Here is a 21,366-nt window from a genome sequence, read left to right as displayed (position 1 = left end):
TATCAAGTCAATTTTTATATAAATATCAAATGATAAGGGAGAAAGCCTGATCACCCAGGAGAAAACCTGATCACCCAGGCATTAACTGGCACTTTTAAAAAAGCAAAATATTCATCAAATTCAAACAAATACGTTGTCATTAAACTTTTCTCTACAACAGCCTAATATTAACTTGCCATTGCTAAGTTGAGATAGATTATGCTAGCAATACTGACTACAGGGGGGGCCCCCCCAAAATTCGCGGATTTTAATTTCGCGGTTCTCTATTATTCGCGGATGACACCCTGGATGTACCCAAGAATGTCTGCAGGTAATTTTGAAGTTACCGCCATTTTCACGGCTGGGACAAGGAGCCATTCGCTCTAGAGACAGTAATTTCCTTTACCTGTATTGTAAATGTGTGTGTGTGCACGTGTGTAGACACACACACATATATTTACATTACAGGTAAAATAAATAATTGTCCTAAGGGCAAACACATAAAGGGCATATACATTTCTTTGTACACAAGAAAAAATGTACCCCCCCCCCTGGTCAGCAAATGTTATTTGTGGATTTGGCGATTCGCGGCCACTTTGAGAACCTAATCCCCGCGAATTTGGAGGGCCTACTGTATTAATTTTCGTGAAATTTCAAATATGTGTAATCATAAATTTTAAAATTAAATGTGGTCACTACTCATAATTATGTGCGTATTTGCTCTGCATAATGTTACCAATATGTACTAATCTTACCATATTCCACCCCACTTCAGAGACAATGGTCCCTTAAGCACTGCAAGCACTAAAAAAAAAAAAAAAAAATATATATATATATATATATATATATATATATATATATATATATATATATATATATATATATATATATATATATATATATATATATATATATATATATATATATATATATATATATATATATATATATATATATATATATATATATATATATATATATAATAATAACTCTCAAAGATGTTACTAACCAGAAATTGGCTGGCTGGCTGCAATTCATTCATGAAATATGGTGGGAGGAGTTATTTTGTGGTGATCCTGCCTGACATCTCTTTAGAAAAAATCGCCATTCTGAGATGCATCCGAAGAGCTCCTCTTATAAGAGGAGGGACACTAAAGTATGCAGAGACATCACAAAACGACAATTGGTGCTATAATTAGACCTTCACAGGCGTGTGGGCATATGCCAGCAGAGTCTAAGGGGTTAATGTATAAAGTTCCATATACCATTGGTGGTATAGACTTCAGATAATTCAAAGAACAGTGGATGCAAAATAATCGATTTATAAAAGCTTTCATGTATCAACCTTATGGCAGCAGAGTAATCAAAGTAGCTAAAGATATATTCTCTGAAAACTTGCTTTATACACTTAGAAAGGTGTATAGCTGGTGGGAAACCGGAGTGGATGGGAACTAGCAATAATTGTAGAAATGTGGGTCCAGCCCAGTCGATTGTAAGCATCTGTTAACTTTGCATCATTCTCCCTAGTCCATTTTTCATCACACTGGCGGGTAATTAACCGCACGGCAAGTCCATCAAATCCACGAACTTGGTAGTAACTGGCAAAGAAGGCATTCACCTGTAAACAAGAGATGTGTCATTCTCTAAATTTTTATTCTATATAGTTACAATCATCAACTACAGCTTCTATTTACTAAGTTAGCCTGTAAAACACTTTAACCACCTAGCGAGCACATGAAAATACTTAAAACCAAAACTAAGTGATTGCATTTCAGCACCTAAGCAAAAATAGTGAATAAAATGTAACACCTGAGCAAACAATGAATATATTTTCAACAGATTTAGAGCAATAAACTTTTGGACACACAGTAAGTCCTCACTTAACGTCAGGGTTACGTTCCTAAAAATGCGACGTTATATGAAACAACGTTAAGCGGATCAATTTTCCCCATAAGAAATAGATAAAATACGGGAGTTACGTTCCTGAGCCATCCTTTGCCCCATGAAATACATTACACATACAGAAAATCATTGCCATTTCTATAAAAAATAATGCATACATATACAACTACAGTACTAAGTTTGTATTGGCACTCACCGATGGGCGGAGGTGGTAAAGTGAGTGTGTGGTGGGTAGTTTAGCAGAGGAGAAGGATGGCGGGAGGGGAGGAGTATGGCGAGAGCGGAGGAGAGCGGAAGAGAGTGGCAGAGGAGGAGGTTGGCGAGTCACCGAGACTCTGCGCCGAGCCGAGAGAGAATAGCGCGGCCAGACGAGAGAGGGTGATGCACCGTAAAATGTAGTCTGTGAAGACGCAAAATGACGTAGTATCAGATCACCGGGACGTTAATCGAATTTTTGGTCTCTAAAGTTTAGCGACATAGTACCAAAACAGCGTTAAGCGGGACGACGTTAAGCACGGACTTACTGTACTGTATTTAAATTTTTAATTTGCTCTTTCTTTTCTTCTTTGCGCACTCTGAAAATTCCTACAGGAAGTAAAGGCTATTACAGGTATATATAACCTGCATACTAAAACCAGAAATATTCTTTAACTCAACATGATTGACTTTTTTCATGTTTTGGCTACTCTAAGAAGGCCAAATAACGTCCCTGCACCAAGAACATTCCTACCAAGGTTTGTCCAAAATAAATATAAACCAGAATTGTTTTTGTTCTTACAAAACCTGGTAACAGGCACAGATTCACAGACATCAGGATAAAACCACACAGTCTCAAATATTTATTTTGTATTCATGTTTAGACAAACCAAATGACCCATAAATATCAGCATTACAAAACTTACCTTTGAATCTGATGGTTCTACAAACTTCATAATGTCAACAGCAAGGTTGTCCACCTGTTCTATGGCTTCTGGGGTACGCTCCGTTGCTGGTAGAGCAAGAATGTCCGCACAAAGGGCTGATCCTTGCCGGGAGAAAGCTTCAAGCAGAGTATTACGCTGTTTGTCCATCTGAAATAAATATCATGTTACTTTATCTACACTCACAACACATAAAAAGAAATCAGGTTATTGATAAAAATTTGAGCGACAGTTTTTCAAATAAAGTAATAGTATAGCAGCCAAGCTGTACACCAAATTATGGTCAGAACCAAACAAGCTGCTGCATTTTTTCATGACATTATTCAGACCAGAAATTGAAATTCAATGGTCCTAGGACACTCAATCCCTTCTCTACTGAAAAATCATGTCATAATATTACCACTAAGTTGGGTGTGGTATGTACATAAGAGTACCATGGTTCTGGTTTGTTGTATTGTGCAGAAGGGGTTATGAACACAGTTACTGGAGACACTTTCAAATAAGGAGCTAAACTCCTACACATATTTTTTTTATTAATAATATTTATGATCAATGCAAAGAAACAGGTTTGTGTAAAACCACATTATTAAGCTTGAAGGTGATACCGGGATAATTATATTTGTACATACAGAGACATACAGTTCTGTACTGTAATAACAAAATATGTTCCACGAAGTGATAACCATGGTAACATTCTCATATGTTCTTACTATCACCATGTTATGTGTACTATTCCAGATGATACTAAATGTTACATAATACTGTACTTCCTTGAGATAAGTGTACAGTATATATCAGGTGCCACTCAAAGAGCTCAGACTCTCAATTGGCTCAGCCATGTCAATATTTTTTATTATTATCCACTTGGTATCTTTATTTTTCTGGCTAAATAAACTGTTTCAATATCAATAAGAACAAGCTGTGGCTGTACAAAAAGATTAAATCCTGTACAGTTACATTTCAATTTGAATTATGATTTTTACTTAGCTCTTACTCTTATAATGAACCTACCAGTCATGTTCACCTTGTAAAAAAGTATCGCGCAGGGGGGAGGGGGGTCTGCTGAATTCCGCAATGATTCATACATCATCTGATGTGCCGGGAGGGTTGGTATGCGTACCTGTATGGCAAAGGTTTCCACCTACCTATGGTAGCAACAGATATGTGAGGACACCCTCAGGCAAGGAAAGCAGGGCTACCACCAAAATACAGGACTAACATGCATATTCCACTATCCCTCGTCCATGGTGTCATATTGTTTCACACATTATCTGTGCAGAACTTTTTTTTTACTGTGTGTGCTAAGAAAAAATTTATGTAAAACTGAATATTCATTGCGGTGAATTCTACATTATTCAACTCAATCCCATAACTAAATTTTATTTCACAATATCAAATAAACAGTAGACAACTTCATAACACATGAAATTTCACAGCGGTTACTGTTACTTTATTATATAAATTAATGACAGCACACAATCTACCATGATGCAAGGTAGCAAGAATACACGATACAAAATTACTCGGGGAAATCATAAGAATACTTAGAGATCTTAAAGCTTCTTAAAGAACACGGTAACTGATTAAACACTGACCTGTGTTTTGATCTTTGCAGCATCTGACCTAGTGTCTGTCTTGGTACCATAGAAGGCTAGCAGAGGAGCTGTATCCACTGCTGATATGATCCGAGCAGCCTGCACTATTACTGCTGCTCTGTTCTGTGCTCCTGCAGCATCTAAAGATTGCAGTCGGGCTAACTGGGCAGCAAGATGGTCTGGGTGAGTAGCCATAACCTCTTTATGTAGTTGTTCCCCACTTTCACAATCTGTATCACAAAGAGAGGTTGCTATAGTGTATTATAATTGTTACAAAGGGACCATCTCTGTATCTCCATTAATAATATATTTACACAATGTGACTCACACAAAGAAAGCAGTGCTCTAGGACAGTTAAAAAGGAACCACTTAGTAGCTGCAGTACCTAGTTTGGCTATTACGTGTACCTAGTTTAGCTATCCAAGCAGTTTGTAGATCCCGCAAGGCTTCAAGATAATCAGCCTGTGTCTTAGTCTCTTTCTTCTCTTCTGAGTTGCTGCTGTTGCTACTACCAGCACTGCGTTTCTTACAAGGCAGTTCTGTAACGACCACCCGTAGTGGATATTGATCCTGCAAATGAAATGGAATACCAGGTGATCATAATTACAAAACCTTTGGGTGTCTTATGTTTACAAAAGAGGCCATTTACATCGATTGAATAATTAGTTTTCTCCTATGTAGGAATTCCTTAACACATACTATAAACCCACATCTGAATTTCAGTCTTCCTCACTATCAGTCTTACTCAAAATTATTTTAACATGAGTATGACCTCAAAGCTATTAATTTTTCAAGTAAAATGTACCAACCACAATTATACTTAAAAAAGTTAAACTCCTCTTCATGTTATTTTTCTAAAAATGGCCAGTAAGCCTAACGTAAATGAATATTCTACTTGCTTATTTCAAATTGGTACAACGAATCATTATGAAAATCCTTCTCAAAAGAAGACATTGTTGAGTGAACTGTAGAAGTAAATTTTTTTTTCAACTAAGGACATGATAAACACTACACAGGATCCTATGTCATGGGCAAACAGAGGAAAAATCAGGTAGTCTTCCACCAGCCATCTTGAAATGTGCTTTCCTGCCACCTAGAAGGCAGGAGCTGTGTAAGTGGCCACACATTTCTCACTGTGGTAGGATTGTATCACCATGCTCCTGTAACAAATTTCCTTAATTGTTTCTACAATCTGTGTTACATGTGTGCATCATCATGGCTCCCATGCACCTTATGTGGCCTTCTGGTATCTAGCAAGAAAATAAGAAATACATCCACCACATTGACTACCACGACTCACAACTATCTCTTAAGTATTTACAAGCTGAACTTATTTATTTTTAATTTAAAGCATTTTATTTTATTTTGAATATGAAAGTTTATTTATCTTAAAAGCATATACAAGATCTTTGTTTAAAAGCTCATATTCTGGGAGGGATCTTACATCCTTTCAAACCTAAACCTAAACTCCAATTTCTCATAAGAAGTTAACCTTGCTAGTGTAAAGTGTTGCTCTTTTACAACCCTATTTTGTAATGAACCTCCAACAATTACAGAGGGATCACTATACTATTATCAAAGTCTCCTGAACTTCCAAACAAACTTCTTACTGTCCTAGAATCTTGTACACTGTTGTACCATGTCCTTACCAGCAAAAAATTATTTTTTCACACTTCACTTAATGTCCTTCCTTAAGCTGGCATCTGAGGTATACAGATCCAAGACTTGAAGCTTACAAATTTTACAATATAATTTTTGCAATCATGCCTTGTAACATAAACCATCTCACGAGTCTAACCAAATGCTAAAAACACTTCAAAATTTTAAACAATTGAGTGGTATAGTGGAATTACGCCTTAGTAATAAATGAGCTAACAATAAGGTAGAATAAAGATGGATCAATTTTAACTACATTTATGTCTAGGGATACCGGTATACACCCATACATATGTATATATACCTAATATGACAACTCTACTTACAGACTTCACAGCTCCAGAGGTAAGCACAGGTAGAAAAACTACCAAGGGGTAAAGACTACATACTCATGTAAAATCTTCAGAACGAGTCTACAGATTAAAAAGGAAAAGAAAAGGGGAATGAGAGAGAGAGAGAAAAAAAAGAAAAATATTGAAGGTAGGGCAAGCTTGTGCTCTTACCGGCATAGTACGTATGGGCCCAAACTTGTGGCTACTTACAGCTTTCCGAACTTGCTCATCCTTAGCAAACGACAGGCTACCTAATAAAGCTTGACCAGGGGTCAGCCCAAGGCCCTTCAGAGTCCTGCAAAAGTAAATAATAGTGAAACATTGCTCCAATATTTTTCTCAAATATTACATAAACACGAACTACAAAGGATGATTCAAACTATAGTTTTTGTTCTTGTTTTAAAAAATAAACAATATCAATTAAGACAGTGTTTGAATATATATATATATATATATATATATATATATATATATATATATATATATATATATATATATATATATATATATATATATATATATATATATATATATATATAATATATATATATATATATAATAACACAAAAAATAAACCAAACAAATAATGACATATCAGTGAATTACAGGTACATGGATACCCTGACTTTGTGTAAAACAACAATGGAGAGCAAGAGAGATAATTTTGAAGGATGTGTTTCACATGAAAGATGCCAAGTGTATGAAGTGTCACAGGAAGACCAGATGGAAGTCTTGGAGCCACGTTGTAAAAGAACACCAAACCAGAACACATCTGTTATAGCGGTTATAGAAAATGAATGACGGAAAAATCTGCGCTGTTCTTGATTCCGGCCACCCTGCATCATGTGAGAAAAGGCTTGCAAGTGTGGGAAACAAATATAAAGTGAACTGACCAGAATTTGCTAAGGTAGCAAGTTTTTCTCATTCATCCTTTAGGCCACTTTTGTAGAGCAGGACTAAATAAAATAACAGAATTATAAGATAATATTTTCATTACATACTGTGTCCTTTATTAATGTTAGTAACTCCTGTTTATTCCTCCATCATCAGTGTTAACCTTCAAACATAAGCATACCAAGCTACCAATCCCATCAACCTATACTGTACTACAAATATTAACCACTCCTCTCTCACTATCCCAAAAGTAAATGAACTAAACATCAATGCACAGATTATCTGTTCAGAAGTCTTTACTGGTACAAAATGTTGAAGGTTCATACAGCATCATACCAGGATGGTACATACTTATCAGATAGGCTGGGAGCTGTGAGGTAGATGGGTTGGTTGGTGCCAGTGCTCAAAGTCATAGGCTGAGCCTTCTTGCCTGAAGTCACTGCTGCATTGAAAGATGTGTATATATCCAATTTTACCTGTCAAAGGATATCATATCTTAAGATGAATCATTGACAATCAATCAGAACCTAAAAAAAGCCCAAACATTAAATACTGAAATAAATGCATTATGGATATCCATGGTTGGTCCTGTAGTGAAATACCCTATTACTGAAGAAAAAAATATATGACTCTTAATACATCCAGGTGCTGTACAGTATAACCATCTACAGTCACTACAACTCCAGTGCATTTTTATCTATGGTACATCAGTCAACCCCATGACAACAAATCACTTTTTTCAAATCACTGACTAACACACTAAAGAAATTTTAAATTTGTCTGTGTTGACAAAACCTATTTCCTATTTCTGGTCAAGCTTATAAGAAAAGATGAAATTTTAATAATTCATAAATGAGCTGATACACTATTAGCTAAATTCTGTTCAAAACTTTGTTCTCACCTCTTGAGCCAACTTGGTGAGCACTGTAAGAGGAAGGTCAGAGAGTTTTTCTAGTAAGTCTGGTCGTTCATGTCGCACATGAAGCCTGACTGTATAGTCACCTTTGTCTAATTTGATGGAATATTTATTACTATAAGCATCTCCAGAACCTAGAAGCTGTTTATTATGATCAAACAGCATCCATAACTGAGACTCATAAGCAGACTCGTACAAGACATCATTTAGCAGTGCACACTTCGGAGTAACCTGTAAGAGACAAATGAAGTTATCAATAAGAGTATCAATTGGCACTCTACATCATAATGCCTCCAGTGTATAGCTACATAGCCTCTACAGCAGAACACATAAATATAACGGTAATCTCTTAATATTAGGAACCCTAGGATAGAAGTTATGCCAATCTCAAAAAGTGCTGGTTTGTTAACAGCATTACTTAGTTGACCAGCTCTGATACCGTTAATAATATGAAATGTCACTTTTCTCTAAAATTAATATTAATATACTCTATATACAGTATACAGTAATATACAGTTACTTTTCCGATCTTTACAGATTAAAATGCTAAATGAAATACTTTGGTTACTTATTTTGAAATTTTGACAGTTATCTGCATGAAAGTGTTACCAGATACGTACTGTAATTTGATCCACATTGTAGAAAATGGTGTATACCAATACCTGTGGTTAATTGTATCAAACGTTACTAAACTAGTGGACTAACATTGCTCAAAAAACCACGAACCATATCTACCCCATGGACAAGATACTTTTTTATGGAACTGTACCTTGATTTATGATAACTATTTACAATAGTAAATAATTTACATCTTTATTTCTAGTTACCATGCTGTTTTTCATTTTAATGATATCTTATATATATGTTCTAAGCAGTCTGACTGGCTACAACAAGCTGTAGCAATCAATCCTATCTTATGAATCCAGCTCCAGACTTTAACAGAACTCCCAGCATATTCTTTAATTTTTCAAGTGATTTTACCCAATTTAGAGTTGTCAAGAAAGTTACCAGCACATGATATGAGCAGCAGCAATAACCCTGGAATGAGCCATCACTTCTAATGTACTGTACTGTATACAGTAGTTGGAAGTGATAAGGTGTATCGAGGTTCATGAAAAGATAACATCATATTCAATGTATAATGGTAATCACTGGATAAATAAGATTCAGGGTTTAATTTCCACAATATTATTCAAAATTAACATTTTAATTGATCATAAAATAACTAACCAAATCTGGAGAAAGAATGCAGCTCCATTTACCAATGGAATAAACAATTATGCTAAGCAAGAGCATTCTGTCACATGTTGCTACAGTTTGTTTAGATTACAATTTCTTAAAAATGAATTTGCATTGGAAGTCCTTGAAAATTAAAGATTCTTCATAATTTAGGGTGTTCAGTGTTGGATATTAAAGAGCTTACTGTGTAATGGCAATTCATGTACTCTGTGCAAATGTAGAAAGGTTAAAAGTAAGAAACAAGTAATTAATATAAATTGAAAATAGGAAGGCAGAGCCAATAAAAAAAAAAAACCCTGAAATTCTATGAAGTGGGAGAGAGTATCAAGAAGTGTTACACAGTTAATATTAGGAAAAAAAGGATATCAGGTGTATAAAGTGTAAACAAAACGATTACTTTTTATGGTCAATTGCATCCATGAGTGATAAAAGTAAAGTGAGTACAATTAGTTTTAATCTTTTACTGTACAATTAACAATAAAAATGGTGCAAATGTATGCAAAATATTAACTCACTTCAGCAGACTTTGATAGAGAGAGGTTGTATGACAACAGCAGCTGATAAATTGGTCGACACCCAGGGATGGTATCACGAGGTCCTCCCAGCACCTCAACTTTACTTTCCGTTGGCGTCACCACCTGCAGTGAATAATAAGTCATATCACCTGTAGTGTGAACATTATATACATACCAAGATGTAGCATCATCCTCATCTGCTAAATGAAAGACTCGTCACAATGAAACTATAATACACCTCTACAGGAGATGTTCTCGTCCACCTTCCATCACACTTCAAACAGGAGTTATAAATGAAAGCTTGATGAAAAGATGGATGAGAGGGCACAACATTTTAATAATACGACAGATATTAAAGTAAATGGTTTGTGTGACCTTGTTGTAGCAAACTGATGGCCAAAGGAGGCCCACCATTGTCCTGTATTTATTGTTTAGGTTCCAAGAGCCACAAAGGGAAGTGTCAAAAAAATTTTGCCAAATTTTAGGATTCATTTTTTCTAAGTTAGAGGCTATAATACCAAGCTATAATATAACTATACCACTGTATATCTATTCAATATATATTCAGTGTCAATTAATTCTGTGCTACAATCTTTAAAAACTTCCAAATCACATAAGGACATATTAATAAAAGACCTGTGTATGATGCTTGAGGGTAGCCTGTGGAGACATCTCCTCTGGCCGTAATCCTGCTCGAACATCCACTCTCTGCACCCCATCACTACAGAATAACGTAACCTGTAGGAAATAAAATACAGTATGCAGTCAATCAACAAACTGGAAATATAGTGTTTATTTCTGCATAATTTTTTTAAAAGAAAAGCTTTCATGTATAAGGCCGAAGATGCAATGATTAATTAAAAAAAGGGGCAGTGGATAATGCTCCAAAAATTATCTCAAATCACAGAAAATGAAATCCATAGAAAAGATCCATACAGTATATTCAATTTGTCAAAAATGGATGCAATAGCTGAACTAATTACAAGTACTGTACAGGATTAGAAACGACTGCTTTGTAAAAAAATCTAATAGAGTGTAATCAATGTAAGTCTTCATAATGGCCTGATTTGTACCAAATTGTTAATCTCCAACAAGACGAACCATTCTAAGTTCCTTTAGCTGTCTGACTAGATGAACTAATTGGCTATGGACATGGCTTAGAATGTGGGAAGAAAAATTACTGAAGATATCACAGTTTACATATAAATTTACAAACAGCACCAGCAGCGAGTACAGCAGTTAACTGACAGTTTTTCAGATCACACTGTCCAGCCACAGTTATGCCAACACTTCCTCTGTTGCTAGTGTTTCCATCTGCCACCCCTACTTTGTTTTCTGTGGTTAGTGATGACTTAAAGATCCTTCCTCACCTCCAACACCCTGTAGTGCCATCTTTGCCAGACTTGTCACCCACCCCTTGAACATATCATTTGACTCATGTGTATCATCATCAGTTCTTCACTAAAAAGAATGGATTTACAGTCAGTATATTTGTTTCTGTATTTACACAAATTTGTCTGGTGTACAATGTCTTAAAACATTTTGTTTGTGGGCAGAGGAGGTCTGATGGAGAGGGTTAGAAAATAATCCCATATTTTCCATTGTAATAGTTGTTCCAAGCTGCTGTAATTCTTCAAGAATGCACCCATCTGCATTTTACAAGACACATTTGTGCTTCAGCTGCCTTACTGAGTGCCAACCCTGGTTAACAGCCTAACAGGGCCTGAAAATATGTTTTTCCTCCTGTTATTTAAAATTTGTTATATCTTTTTTTATATTTTCTTCTTCCCTCTTTCCTTTCCCTGTTTCTCTCCTTTCTCTTACTTTTCCCTTTCTTCATTTCTCCTCTGCCTTCCTCATCAAGCCCTATCTTCCTGTTATGGTCCCTATTTCTGGTCACCTTCCAGGTGTCAGAAATACCAGAGAAAAAGAAGAACAAAATCTTTCTCTTAATGAGGTAATCACAATGGGTATTTCAGACTGAGTGCAGAAAAATGTGGTGAACTTTACATTTAACAAGCAAACATGACAGTATTGGTCTACCTCTTCTTGTGATGGGCGAAGACTGTGAAAATCAACGGAGATCTCAACTTGTCCATCAACTAGACTTGACCACCAGCGGGCGAGACAGAGCTCCATTGTGTAGCCACCTCGTACTCCAAATATTTGTGTACTAACTTCATTGCAACCTAAATTAATTACCTGAAAAAAAGTTATAGTTGACAGACAAAAGTTCTTTCACCATTTAGAGTTTAAAGGATTCTTTCCTATCCAATTATTATCCTTACTCCAAACAAACCCAACTAGATGGGATAAAATCATTAATAAACAAAAATACTGTCTAGAGCACACAATACAGTTGCTGACATGTGAATTGTGAAGGAATAAATAGAATGGACCTGGCTAGGAAGGTACATCAGGATAGGGAGTCTGAGGCCCGAATTCAGAATAGTGGTTTGAGTCTGGGATTTGAGCTCGGCTCAGGCATGCGAATCAAGATTCCTCGATCCGAGATTTCCTGCAGTGGGTTACCCATATTCAGAACATTGGCTTGAACCCCGAATTGGATAATCTGTTGCATTTTCTTCAGCTATGAGCAAGGATTCGAACACTGAAATTCCAGCCAATCACGTTTCATGTGCACCATTACGACAGCCAATCATCATTGAGAATAATGTTTACGAGATCATGGTGGCACCTATGCCTTGACGAGTTTTTACGGAGGAGGAGAAATCTCTCCTTGCACGGCATAAGTTATTTTTCTTATTATATTTACAATCAAATTATGATTAAATTATGGTGATTTATGGTACTGTGTTACAACTTGGCTGTGCTGTTATATGATAAAAAAAAAATTCATAAAGGAAGAACAATAACCTGTACATACAAATGATAGATATAATCCGGGACAGGTGGCAAGATAAAGCGTAGTGACCTGGCTAGGTTTCGTTGGGTTCTTTTAACCCCACATTCCCTTGATTAGTAATGTTAGGAAAAGATTTTCCTTTATTAATACATTAAAATCAAAATGCACTCAACATAGATTCAATTATATTTTAAATAAATCAAAATAGCTCCCCCCCCCCAAAAAAAAAGCGTCGGCGTTCTTTACACTTATCCGCTTGATCTTCATGGACCCTAAACAGGAAAGGGTTGTCACACATTACCACAACTCATTCAGTAACCAGAACCTTTCTTACCTGGAAACTATTCGTTGCAAAGAATCTCAAAGCAATCATCAGCTAATGAATGGAAAGTAGAGGTGAACCATAGCCAACAGGTCTGTCAAGTAGATGCCCCATATCACGGAAATTATCAAGGAAATCTCCCCAGTCGAACCAATATCGTTGTCTGAATTGCATGTCATCATAAAAAAATTATAGGATTCTGCCTATTTATCATCAGCATTCTCTCTACAAAATTTCCAAAAAGTGCGCTCTGTCAAAATTCATGTTAACTTGCTATCTTGAATGTTGGATCGATCGCTATATCTGCCTCCAGGCTGGATTAACGTGAGGATTGACAAATCTGATCTCAAACCCAGTTTGAATCTTTGTGTTGGCTCAAGCCAGTGTTCTGAATACCAACAATCTTCAATCTTCACTCAATCCTTGGTTTAAACTTTCACAAGCTTTCAAACCAGCGTTCTGAATTCGGGCCTAAGAGGCTATTCTACCATGGTTACATGCCGAGGGAAGTTGCTAGGGTGGAAATAAAGTAACAGCTAAACATACATTGATATAAAGATACTCAGATTGACAGGTTGACAAAATAATGAGGAACTTTATTTAAACAATTCCACATTTCTAGAATAGTAAACACACAAAGGGCAAAGTCAAAGGGAAAAGACAGAATTCTTTACCTTGTAATACTCGAGAGTTTTGACGCTACACTTGGGTTTAAGTTGAACAGCATGTAGCGTGAATCTTTGGCACTTGTCTGAATGAGATGCCTTAAGAGTCACAGTTGCCCACGTAGACTCAATTGGCACGTACAGAAAGTGACGCCGAATAAACCCTGCCCGAAACACCTCAGCTGGACTATGATGCAAAACCATACAAGATCAGAAAAAGTTTACATGTACCCTAAGTAATAATTAAACTCTTACAGCATGAAAAACTATCGCTAAATTTTCTTAGAAATGAAAACAGAAAATACATTGGTAATAAACATAATCTCATGAATGTGTTATACACGAGTAGGCAGTAATAACCAACAATATCCTATAAAAGCACTGTGGGCTACTCAATTTTGAAAGCTCTGTACTCTGGAATGGAAACTTAACACTGGTTGGACTATTTGGAAGAGTTTTGACGGTATTCACTTCTATTATCCCTTAAACTAAGATGTGCATCATATGAGGTTAAAATTTTTCATGCCAGTTTTAAAATTGCACACCAAAATTAGAATTCACAAAGCACATCACATGTCCTAGTAGACCTTCTTATGCTACCCAAACATCAACAGGCCCTCAGCTGCCTCTCAAGTTTTCAACCAATATGAAAGACACATATGAATTTGTTGTTGTTGGTACTTGGTAGTATTCTGGCCTCCGTCAGCCCCCACCTCTTACTCACTGACCCCAATGCTTAATTAAACACCCCATCACAGCAATACAAAAGGATTTATAATTTTTCATACTTCTGCTGCGTCTTAAAAAAAATGGTTTCAAGTTTTTCTATTTTCCGTACACAGCAGCAGCCAGGGTTTTCCACAATCACAGGTTAAGGGTTATAGATTTCCCATTTATGTTAAGTGCAATATACAGGTATGTAGAAATGATATTATTATTTTTTTAAATCTACACAATTTTTCTTTATATAAATCCATTTGAATTTAGTAAACACAAACTTGCGGGGGAAGTTGATCATTTACTGTACAAGGATTTCAACAAGTGGGTGAACAGTCTCAGCTTCTCAATGCTGTCTTAGTTCTTTCCAATAAGTTCTACATTTAACATCTACCTTCCTCCCCTAATCCCTGATGTCCTTGAGATTTATGTAACTCTTGGTACACATCACACAAATATGGAAAAGGCGTTAAAATAACACATTAGCAGAACAGAAAAAAGATAATTATGAGATTTGGTTCAAGACCAAAGGGAAATGGTGTGAAAGAGAAATGATAAAGGTGGTGGAACCAAAGAGATAAGGCTTAAAATTAGATATTAGGTATGAAAACAGAAAGATAAAGTTCAAAATCAGAGAGCTAAGGTACAAAGGCAAAGATAAGTGTGAAGACTGATAGAAGAGTTTTTGAAAAGAAAAGTAGACTAGTTAAGTGGTTCTCAACCATAACACGTCACAACTTAAGAAACCTTTATAATTAACACACACACAGCACACAATGTATGTATGCATGCTATTTATAATAGATAAAATAACTGTCAGACTATAAATTAGCTGTAAAATACTGAAGGAAATTAATTAATTAGAAGATTTAAAGTGATCACACACATAAGAATACCAAATTTTTCTTATGGGAAAAAAATGACATCTCACCAGGCATAATGGTAGCCATGAAGGAGATCTACAGTAGGGACAACAACCGTGATAGGGACCTCAAACATGACACCCTTTTCTACATTGCTTGAGTTATATGCCTTCACTTCAGTGAAGTACACTCGTCCTCTCTCAAGGCCACGTGGATCTATGCTTAACTGAAATAAAACAGTTACTATTACTACACATTACAACCTAAAATAAGAAAAGAAAAATTTTAATTTTTACTGAGAGGTAAGGTGTAGAACATTTGGTATTCGTTTTTGCTGAGCTGACAGCTCTATTAATACACAGAGTCCAATTATGAATTATTTATATAGGGCAATCAAAGACTATCCATAAATTTTCTGTGATACAAATAAATTAATTTACCTGGAATGACCTGACTGTATACGACATTTGCAGGCAACTTGGTGCCTTGACCCAGGGAGCATCACAAGTCAATACCAACTCCATGCAGAATGCTAATTTATCATTCGGATCTGAAAAAAGATAAATTCTTGTCAAATGAAATTAATACTCATTAGCATATAGAGCATCTACTCTAAAAAATATATTAGCTCTGCAGTAAGAACTACAATACAGTATAACAATCATACATAGTTACCAGTACCAATGTATGATACTATCCCCCACCCAATTTAATTCTCTTTAGACTGTCTCAAAACTAATACAAACAAAAGAAATTGTCATTTTAAGAAATCTCTTTTAAACACAAAAAGTGAACTTACCTGCTTGGGTGTCATTTAGCATTATAGGTTCTACCACTACTGACATGTCTATAGGTTTGTCGGCCTTCCAGTTACGTAAGTGGATCCCCTTTCTCCTGTCACTGCCACATTCTACCATAAATCGTACAGTGTCTTCTACTCCATTTGAATGCTCCAATAAATGGTCCACAGCACGGTCTACCTTCAAAAGAAGTAGACATTATTAATTGGGTCCATCATCAAAAGAGAAAAAATCATATATTCAATTTACATTTTATGCCTTTTGGAACTTGCAATACCTCTTAAAGAGTCAGATCACCATAAATTGCTGCACAAAGAATTAGGCTTACCGGTACATTTATCTGTTTAGAAATTCTTTCACTCTGAGCTGCCTGTTTTTAACTACATTTCACAGTTCTGCACGAGGGACTGACTGATCAGCAGGGTATTTTACTGATATTTGAAAGGGGAAATATTGTGACTGATTAAAGAAAGTTTTTTCCTGTGTCTTTTTCACTTACTGCAGAGGCCTGAAACACACATTTTCACTTCATCTGTTGTCATCCAGTCTTTCTTGTTGCTGTAAGTGCCATTTTATGCTTTGGTACTTTCCTTCCACTAGGACCCTAAATCTGCTTTACCCCCATTTCATTCCTCAAACTTGCATCACTCACCAGAAGTACATTCTTCCACTTAAAGCTTTGCTCTCCTCTTCATCCACATTGCTGCTCCTTGGATGTCCATCTTCCTCACTTTTAGTGCATCTTTCACCCATCCTTCCATATTTTTCATCTTTCCTTCTCCCTCCACCTCCGAATTAAATATTCTTTTTAACTCATGTTTTACTTCAAATCATCAAAATATGTTCGTATCACCTAGCAAACCTAGATTATTCTAAGTCAAACACTTTTTCATTCCTACATTACCTTATTTCTCTATTTCCTCTTGTTTTTCTATTTAACCCATTTATGTACTACAGGTGCTCCTCTACTTAAGAACATTCAACTTACAAACTTTCAGAGATACAAACATCATCACTGAAGGGGTTACCTGCCAGAACAGGTGTTTAATGTGGATGAGACTGGATTATTTTGAAGAAAATTCCAGATACAACAAACATTACCTACGAGGAGAAGAGTGAGCCAGGTTTTAAGGCTGTATTAAAGGGTATAGCTGTACTAGATATCCATAATCTTTTCATTTTTTACAATGTTTGGTATCTACAAGAGTAAAGTTGGACTTACAAACAAGCCTCAGGAACGTAACTCGTTTGTAAGTAGAGGAGCACCTGTACTCTTAAACTCAATATTTTCCTGCATCCATTTAATCCTTTCTCTTGCACCCCGAGTCCATGCTTCAAACTTACCAGTAAGTAAATAATAATGGTGATACAGAGAAGTCTGCAATTGTGTGTAAATGAGGCAGAAAGTCAGATCAGCAACCTGGAACTTGGTCACAATGTTTTTGATGACATATGGCAGCAGGGTCTACCATTAGACAATACAGTATGCTTCCAATATTTTCCCAGGCGGTTGTATCTCAGTTTAATAGCTGCCTACTACCTACACTTACTGAATGTACAGCAATTGTAATCACTTTTTACAACTTAACAATGCTTTAATGGTATTCTTGGCTGATTATATGGTGGTACAGTACTACACAACACAGATCGTACACAAAAACAACTGTGAGCGAGCAAATAGTGGTCAATAGTAGCTCATGAGCACCCTGACACCCTGAGCCTACCAACCCAGGCACGCGTCCCCACGGCGGAAACATGATGCAATGTCTAGGAATTTTGTTCCCATGCCTGGAATGGAGAGATTTTTCCCAAAACTTCTGGGAAAAAAAAATCCAGTTATTGGAGAGTTCTGGAAATCAAAGAAGTCTGCTAACAGAGAGATTACATGTATATTATGTTTTCTTAATTTCTATGTCACATAAGAGCATTGAAATATTTCCACGACTTTTATGGTTTCCTATGTAAATAAATACTGGGGCAGCCAATGCTCAGCCAATAATTACGATTTTTTTTTACTGCAAAATATAAATGAGGCAGTAATAAAGGTACCCGAGAACTTAATAATTGAAATTTTTATTTTATGAATTATCGTGAATCCACTGTACAAAGATGACCCTGTAGTACTCTTCATCTTAACACTGTCTTTCCTTTCAGTACTGTGGTTCAAGCTAGTCTCACCTCCTCCTCTCTTATTACATTTTTTTTCTGTCCCCATTCAATCCAATGTGTCTTAAAATGGGTAAGTCTTCTCCTCTTATCCCTTACATAAAGCAGTTTTTCAAAATAACCACCCATCCCATCTCCCTTTACCTCCCTGCAACATATTCCCTCTTTCATTCTTCACTGCCATCTCCACTCGTTCTCTTGGTTTTCTCACCCCTATATAGGAAAATTAATTAAGAATAAAAAATAAAATAAATATAAATAAGTACATTACTCACCTGGATTATTCCATGACCTTGGGCAAAGACATCAACATCTAAATTGAGAGCGGTATTTTGTATTGAGCGACGGACGGAGTATGGGGAATATGGAATGGACTTGAGCTTCAGCGCAGATATTATCAAGGCAACACAACCAGCTGTGTGTGGAGATGCCATGCTGCAAAAAATACACATCTTGGCTAAAGTGCACAGGTAGTATTAATTAGTGTAATTCTAAATTTTTTGGACCCTTAAGTCCCGGGTTAGGGTGCTGCTGGCAGTACCCCCCGCTGCGGGGGACAAATCGAGAAAAAATCACCCCCCCCCAAAAAAAATGACTGTCACCCAGGGCCTAAGGGTTAATCCTAAAACTTCTTGTCATCAATAAATATAAGGAAAACCCAACATAACCACTAACATGAACAGGAAATGGAGATGATTATGAAAGGTTCAACACAGTTTTTCAGACTTAAAGGGTCATAACACCTAAGTGCTATACTCAACCATCCCAAATTTGGAAACTCAATAATGCATATAGTAAAAACATCTTGTGAATGGATGCAAACACTGCCTGTGAACTGTAATCATGAGGTAAATATCAAATAAGTGACACTGTTACAGTAAAGTAATGCAGCTGCTAATGGAAACTGTCCCATGTCAAAATTTTCTTTAACTAGCAAAAAAACCCATTACTATGGGAACACTCGGTCAATTTGAGCAAAAATTTTCCCCAAAAGAAGGACCATGTCACATGTTGATCAAAACAACCAAGTTTAGAGAAAATATGTAAACCCATTCTCAAGTTATTTTGAGTAGAACAGATGCAGACAGACAGACAGGGCAAAAAAAATCCCTGCCCTACAGTTATGGGCAGGATAAAGAAGATGGAGAGTAAATTTCATACTTCAACTATTCATACTTACAAAAATATATTTGCAATGCCCCTCACTCTTTGTAATGCAGGGATTAAATCACATGCAAGGATTAGTAATATGGTTTACAGAGACGGACCCACACCCCTACCTTGTTCCATTCATCAGCTGGTTGCTTCTCAGTGTGAATGTTGGCACAGAGGTGATTGCTCCACCGGGTGCACACACAGTCACGCCTCTTGCTCCATCAGCTGTGGGTCCTCTAGACGACCATGTGTATGGACAACCTGTGTGATGAAAAATCTTCTGAAACAAACTGTTTCAACAACAAAAATAAAAATAAAAAACTATGATAAAACTCAACAAAATCAAGAACAAATGTGAAAAATAGATAAAGTTTAATTGTCAGGGTAAACTAAAGAGAAACCACACGTACAACATACCAGGAAGTTTTTCTATCATGGAGTATTCAGCCATCATCATGTCTGGTGACACATAGGCACCAACACCGATGATGGAGTCACTCTGAAAGTCTGGAGGAACTCCCACTGTAGCAAGAGCTGGGCCGTGGTTGCCAGCTGATGCTACCCATAAAACCCCATATTTGTTGACTACTTCATGTGCCAACTCTCCTAATCGACTGGAATAATATAAGTCATTATTAGAGATTTGCCTAGTATCTGAAATTTTTGTACCGTACTCAACTTTTACATAAAAATTCATAGCCACTGTTTATTATTTCTTAAGCCAGAAGCAATTCAGGATGTTATCTGATACATACATACAAGAACACCCAAGAATTTTTAAATACTGTACAGTACAGCTGGGCCTTACCGTTTGTGAAATTTCCTGTTAAGAGCATATTATAAAACTTATTTTCCTTAAAATGTGTTATTACAAATGGGTTGCATTATAAAAAAATCATTAGCAAGGTGTTTGTTCTGAACTTAGAACTGAATTTCTCACAAATACAATGCTATAAATGGTGATTAGGCTCCCAAGCCAATTAAAAAAAGGCATCATCAAGCCAATTTCTTAAATTTTCACTTCTGCCAGGCCACAAATAGTTGAGCACTTTGACTTAAGTAATCCATAAATCCAGTCTCTATAAATTCATCACAAAAGAGCAAATCCAAGATGGAAAAATGCACAGATGGCAAGGCCCTACTTACATCATTGCACAGTATGCATGCATACTGTGCAATGATGTAATTTTAAGATTCCCTTAACCTCAGGTTACAATTTTTTTGATTTTCAGTGAAGTGTTTACAGAGTACACTGAACTTTAAATGTAAAAACCACTTACTGTAAAACTTTAAGCAAGCACAGAGGTCCCACATTTATAATTCTGTCTGAAACAGGTGGTCATTAAAATGCAAAGCTGTACATCAGAGATGGTAACTCCTAATGGGAAATAAGGGTTAAGTTTGGATACCTAGATAACATATAAAATACCATGCACAAAATGAGCTTTCAAACAGATACACAACAAACCTTTAAAAGTAAGTAAGCATTCATTTTCCATATAAAATATGTCATACTCCAAACTAATAAATTTACCCCCAAAACACTTTGAAGATTGTGGAGGTCATACATGTTTATTGAGATACCAAGAGAGAGGATTTTTATCCTAGTTTTTACTTTGGAAATCTTTTTTTCTCTTTCTTGCTTGCTACAGCATCACCAGATGGCTACAAAGGATGCTTCCGAACCATAATAATACACACACAATTCATACACAGAAGTACAAACATGTCACGGTATTTATAACATACGTTGCAAGAGGTGCAGAGATAGTCTTAGAATTGTGAGATATGTGTGGTGGCTGACACTGCTCCTGCCACCACTACATCCCAGGTGGCAAATGGTAGACTCTTATCTAAGCTGAGT

General features: G+C 36.2%; 1 protein-coding gene across 2 annotated transcripts in view; it reads right to left on the bottom strand.

The window, feature by feature from the left end:
- Positions 1 to 970: 970 nt before the first annotated feature.
- LOC121859724 (tripeptidyl-peptidase 2-like) overlaps positions 971 to 21,366 on the bottom strand; it is a 28,289-nt gene continuing 7,893 nt past the window's right edge. Inside the window, exons 9-25 of one of the 2 annotated variants that reach the window (XM_042356661.1) lie at positions 19,920 to 20,116; positions 19,628 to 19,763; positions 18,623 to 18,782; positions 16,181 to 16,361; positions 15,822 to 15,931; positions 15,450 to 15,607; positions 13,811 to 13,988; positions 11,992 to 12,150; positions 10,585 to 10,686; positions 9,949 to 10,071; positions 8,180 to 8,425; positions 7,630 to 7,754; positions 6,556 to 6,679; positions 4,804 to 4,966; positions 4,397 to 4,626; positions 2,784 to 2,951; positions 971 to 1,597 (exon numbers count right to left, since the gene is read on the bottom strand). In XM_042356661.1, the coding sequence (XP_042212595.1) occupies positions 1,388 to 1,597; positions 2,784 to 2,951; positions 4,397 to 4,626; positions 4,804 to 4,966; positions 6,556 to 6,679; positions 7,630 to 7,754; positions 8,180 to 8,425; positions 9,949 to 10,071; positions 10,585 to 10,686; positions 11,992 to 12,150; positions 13,811 to 13,988; positions 15,450 to 15,607; positions 15,822 to 15,931; positions 16,181 to 16,361; positions 18,623 to 18,782; positions 19,628 to 19,763; positions 19,920 to 20,116 (2,770 nt within the window). In that variant the 3' untranslated portion in view covers positions 971 to 1,387. The remainder of the gene's footprint in view (positions 1,598 to 2,783; positions 2,952 to 4,396; positions 4,627 to 4,803; positions 4,967 to 6,555; positions 6,680 to 7,629; positions 7,755 to 8,179; positions 8,426 to 9,948; positions 10,072 to 10,584; positions 10,687 to 11,991; positions 12,151 to 13,810; positions 13,989 to 15,449; positions 15,608 to 15,821; positions 15,932 to 16,180; positions 16,362 to 18,622; positions 18,783 to 19,627; positions 19,764 to 19,919; positions 20,117 to 21,366) is intronic. The other variant, XM_042356662.1, reaches the window with a different exon arrangement.

Source organism: Homarus americanus, unplaced genomic scaffold (genome assembly GCF_018991925.1).
Source record: "Homarus americanus isolate GMGI-L3 unplaced genomic scaffold, GMGI_Hamer_2.0 scaffold27231, whole genome shotgun sequence".
Taxonomy (NCBI): Eukaryota; Metazoa; Arthropoda; class Malacostraca; order Decapoda; family Nephropidae; genus Homarus; species Homarus americanus.
Note: the sequence above shows the minus strand (reverse complement) of the source record. Positions and strands in the feature narration are given on the sequence as shown.